Genomic DNA, 5,087 nt, shown 5'->3' with positions numbered 1-5,087 from the left:
TGTAGCAGAAATAAGCAGAGGCGTTTAGCAAGCCAGTACATAAAATTGTTCCTTTTATATTTTATCTTAGTTAAATGTAACTTAAATTTGTGTAATTTCAGCCTTATGTGATCATTTATGTGGTTACTTGCTATAACCGCAATGCAGGTACATTAGTATAACACTAGGTAGCGTACAATATTTTTTAAATCCTGCAGAATAGGACGTCAGTGTTGCTTCCGGAGAACAAACCCATGATAAGCCACCAGAGGGCAGCAAATATTCAACATGCATTGCAGAGATCACTACATCTCACTTTTAGAATCTAATTTATTTTCCAAAACATATTTTACTTACACTCCAATAAACAAATATAACCAGGTAAGTATACTTGCTGTAGTTCTTTAAAGTGACATTTGACCACAGGTTGTTGAACAGCTACATAATATGTATGTCTGTTAAATGAATCCTAACCTAAGGTCATTAGAATCATTTATTTGAATGTTAGCACAAATGATAATGCCACACACATACACAGATCACACGCACATAGCACGTGTACAAACATATGTAGGATCTCTGAACTACTTTATGCAAATTCCCCTTTTTTTGGATAACATCATTATGGGCATGGCATTGAGCCATTTAAATTTTCTTTCACAACAACACTGCATTTTGACATGGATACACAAGTTTAACCAACACACAAGAGTTAGCAGGAACAACATTGTAGTATGTGTAATACATTTGTACAAAAGGTATACACAAACAATACATTATAGTATGTACTTTGTCTCTTATGTGGCAGGCACACATGCGCACACCAACACACACACAGACACACAATCATCTCTTTTAGAGATACTACATCAGTTTCAGAGCCATTTCTATCACATACTGCAGACACAGTCATCATACTCAAGGACAGGAGAAACTATGTACAGGGTTTATCTCAAAATATTGCACTTATTGGCCCATTGCATCTCACAGTTAGCTGCTGTGACGATGCTTCTAGAATTTGTAACATGGATTGATATATAAATGCACTTATTGTTATTATATAAACCTCCACATATTAGTCAGGACTGGCTTCATGCAATTTTTTTAGCATTTATTAAACTATGCAACCAACCAATGACAATAAAGTAATTGTAATGTTTTGGCACTAACGTATATGTTTTTTAAATTATTCTATTTATTGTTAAGTTATGATACTGATATTGTAAATGATCTGTATATAACTGCTTTTATAGCCTTATGTTAAAATCTACAGGAAGTGTTAAGTAGTTTCTAACATTTTTAGAGAGTAATTGTATTGCAAAAATGTACAATTCTAAATTAGGTTTAGATTTTATTTGTTTTTATTTGATAATTTATGGCTGTTTGTTCCATGTCAGTAACTGATTAGAATATGGAACACTGTTCTGGGTCTTGACAGTGCTGTAGATATAATCCAGAAATTTTTGGAAGCTTTAGGTAAATAAAAAAGCACACAAACCTTTTTGGTAGCATGCTTTTAGCATTAAACTATGTTGAGACTTGTTAAAGGTTTTGTACATAGAAAGAGTCACTTCACTAGGTATAACACATCTACTTCAATTAAATCATCAACAAGTAATTACATGAACATTACCATAGTGGGTTCATTCCAAAAGTAACAAACTAACATGGGGTCTTATGGCCAAGTTGAAGATGCAAAAGGCCACTTTTTTCATTCAAGGTAGATGACTAAGTTTCACTCATTTGCAACTCAAACACATTTTTCGGACTCATGCAAACCTGTACTCACTCACCAAATCCACACATTCCTTCCACAAAACCAACCGGCTACATCCTATAGTGCACTAAGCTTTGAAAAAAGAAAAAAAACATTAGAAAAAGAAAAGAAAACATTCAAAGACTAATTGATTATATCCTGTATTTTGTAAATATTCTGATTCTTATAGTTTGTATTACATTATATAGTTTGTATACAATACATTGTATTTGTAGACTAAGACCATACTAAGCCATAGTGACATTCTATTTATTCTCTTTATTCTAAATATTTTTTAATATCACATATTTTGCAGTAGCATTTCTGTCTGTATGGCGACTTGCTCTGGATAGTAAGAGATAATATTGAAAGATAACATGGCAGAACTTTGTGAATCTACTACTAAACATGGTTTGAGAAAGCAGCATCAGCAGGAGTATTAATGCTGAGGGAGATTAAAACTGCACACTAGCATCTTACTAGGACCTGTGTCACATCCCCTGCCCCTCCTGGTTTCCTGACATTGGTTACTAACAGTTGCATCCTTGCTGCTGGAGGGGCAGAGCAGTGTCTGTGAGTTTGGCAGTGGGTGCTCCTGTGGTGACAGCTGGATCGATGTCTAAGCTCTCGGACATCTTGTCACAAATTAGGTCAACAAGACGTTCAAAGGTCTGTTTGACGTTGATGTTATCCTTGGCACTTGTCTCAAAGAATTCAAAGCCTTTGGAAGAAAAATAATCAGAGTGAGAAACACTGGTAATTCTGAGATATTACAATTTTGTACTAAAATTACCACCAAGTAAAATTGGGTGTTTTATACAATAAAGCAAGATGAAAACATTGGTTTTCATATAATTAACTTTAGTATGCAGTGTGTCTTAACACTGTATATCCTTGCTCTCCCACATGGGGGCGAGATTTGCCATTTCCAATTGCCCCATTTAACCCTCCTGTTGTCCTCATATTCTGTATACACCCCATGTCCTGTTTTTAACACAGTCGTGGGTCATTCTGACCAGAGGACAACAGGAGGGTTACCGTATTTTCCGGATCATAAGGCGCACTTAGAAGCCTTTAATTTTCTTAAAAAATCGACAGTGCGTCTTATAACCCGGTGCGCCTTATGTATTACTTATAATGTATTTGTTAAAGCCAAACCACACCGTGCATCACACATGATGGCACACAACTGAAGTACACTATAAGCCAACGATGACATTTAACTCTGTTATCACAATTAGAAGATGCTCAACAACAATTGTTAAAGTATGGTTGTGTTACCCAAATCCGCGCAACGTCGTGGCGTGCTTCACAACACCTGGAGACGGAGTTGTGTTTTTGTGAGACGCAGGACGACTCAGACGCATGGCTGTCGATTTTTTCGTGGTAAAGAACTCTTTTTATTTCTCTTTTTAACGATACAGGCAAAACACATACTCTCTCTGCAAAACAACATCCGCACTTCCGCACAGAACAGCGTCAAAACAATAATACGGTGATCATCCAGAACAAAAATAGTGACAACCACCTGACTCTGGAGGGGCGAACGGCAACAGCGCCCTCCAGTGTTCAACTTAGGCAACTGCCCTTTTCTACAAATCTCCATCCCTATTAGTGATGGGAAGACCGACTCTTTTTGTTGATTCGAATCTTTGACTCTCGAACAGTAAAAGGAACGAGTCGTGAACGAATCTTGAACTAATCATTTCATTCGTTTTACAGCAGGTGGCGCTTTAGCCCTATTCTGGGCGTTGTAAAGAAGGCTGCGGTTCTCCGACACTAAATACTGAAGGCAACATGGTTTGCTTCCGCTGACAAAGTCTACAAAGTACACAAAATGCCATAAGCAATTAAAACCATGCGAAAAGTTAAGAAATAAAAACACACCACAATGTGAAGATGAACGAGAGCAAAAAAGACCCGAGCTCTTTCGCGTGACAAATGAAACGAATCTGCGAGAACGAAGCAAAAGATTAGTTCACAGAGAATGATTCGTTCACAGCGAAAGATTAGTTCACGGCGAATGATTCGTTTGCAATGAATGATTAGTTCACAGTGAAAGATTAGTTCACAGAGAATGATTCGTTCACAGCGAAAGATTAGTTCACGGCTAAAGATTAGTTCACAGAGAATGATCCGTTCATAGTGATTAGTTCACGGCGAAAGATTAGTTCACGGCTAAAGATTAGTTCACAGAGAATGATCCGTTCATAGTGATTAGTTCACGGCGAAAGATTAGTTCACAGTGAAAGATTAGTTCACAGCGAAAGATTAGTTCACAGCGAAAGATTAGTTCACAGAGAATGATCCGTTCATAGTGATTAGTTCACGGCGAAAGATTAGTTCACAGAGAATGATCCGTTCATAGTGATTAGTTCACGGCGAATGATTCGTTTGCAATGAATGATTAGTTCACAGTGAAAGATTAGTTCACAGAGAATGATCCGTTCATAGTGATTAGTTCACGGCGAAAGATTAGTTCACAGTGAAAGATTTGTTCGCAGAGAGTGATTTGTTCTCAGCGAGTGATTCGAGTGATTCGTTTTGTTTCTGTGCAAGTATACTGGAAAACCACGCAAAATGATAATCCCCTTAAGCTCACATGATTAAGAGAGGAGCTGGCTGTCAGTGTCAGCTGGCAGTGCACTTATGATTTCAGTTTTGGCTCTAATTATTGCTTTATAATTGTAATATTATAACTGGGTTGAAACCAACCTTAACAACACAAAGGTCATAATTTCAACCAGAGCATTTTATAATTTGGTGAAAAGATTTGTCTCGTTTTATTTTGTTGAAATAGAGGTTCCTGACAAAGCCTTGATGCAATAAACAAATTTATGTGATTCTTTTATGCATTTAGAATTTAAAACGGGTCGAGCCTAACATAAGAGGAAGGTTAAAAATGGGTTGAAGGATGTGCAGCAGATAAGGTTGATTAAGGACAGAGAGGGGAATGTAATCACAAGTGAGGAAAGTGTGCTGAGAAGATGGAAGGAATACTTTGAGGAGTTGTTGAATGAGGAAAATGAAAGGGAAAGTAGAAACGAGGAATCAGAGACTATTAGGAAGAAGGTAGATCAGATTAGAAACGATGAAGTTAGAAAAGCCCTGAAGAGGATGAAGAGTAGAAAGTCAGTTGGCCCCGATGACATACCAGTGGAAGTATGGAAGTGCTTAGGAGAAGTGGCGGTAGATTTTCTGACTGGGTTGTTCAACAAAATTTTAGAGACTGACAAGATTCTTGATGAGTGGAGGAAAAGTGTTCTGGTGCCAATTTATAAGAAGGGTGATGCGCAGAGTTGTAACAACTACAGAGGGATAGAATTGATGAGCCATACAATGAAGATTTGGG

At 37.3% G+C, this 5,087-nt stretch overlaps 1 protein-coding gene across 1 annotated transcript in view; it reads right to left on the bottom strand.

Annotated features, from left to right (window-relative positions):
• The window catches only part of LOC103397205 (ras-related protein Rab-3C-like), a 28,869-nt gene continuing 23,782 nt past the window's right edge, over positions 1-5,087 (bottom strand). Inside the window, exon 5 of the mRNA XM_017042715.2 lies at positions 1-2,456. Coding sequence (XP_016898204.1) covers positions 2,266-2,456 — 191 coding nt within the window. The 3' untranslated portion in view covers positions 1-2,265. The remainder of the gene's footprint in view (positions 2,457-5,087) is intronic.

Source organism: Cynoglossus semilaevis, chromosome W (assembly GCF_000523025.1).
Source record: "Cynoglossus semilaevis isolate Cse_v1.0 chromosome W, Cse_v1.0, whole genome shotgun sequence".
NCBI classification, from domain to species: domain Eukaryota; kingdom Metazoa; phylum Chordata; class Actinopteri; order Pleuronectiformes; family Cynoglossidae; genus Cynoglossus; species Cynoglossus semilaevis.
The sequence above is the reverse complement of the archived record's forward strand: the minus strand, read 5'-3'. Positions and strand labels throughout refer to the sequence as shown.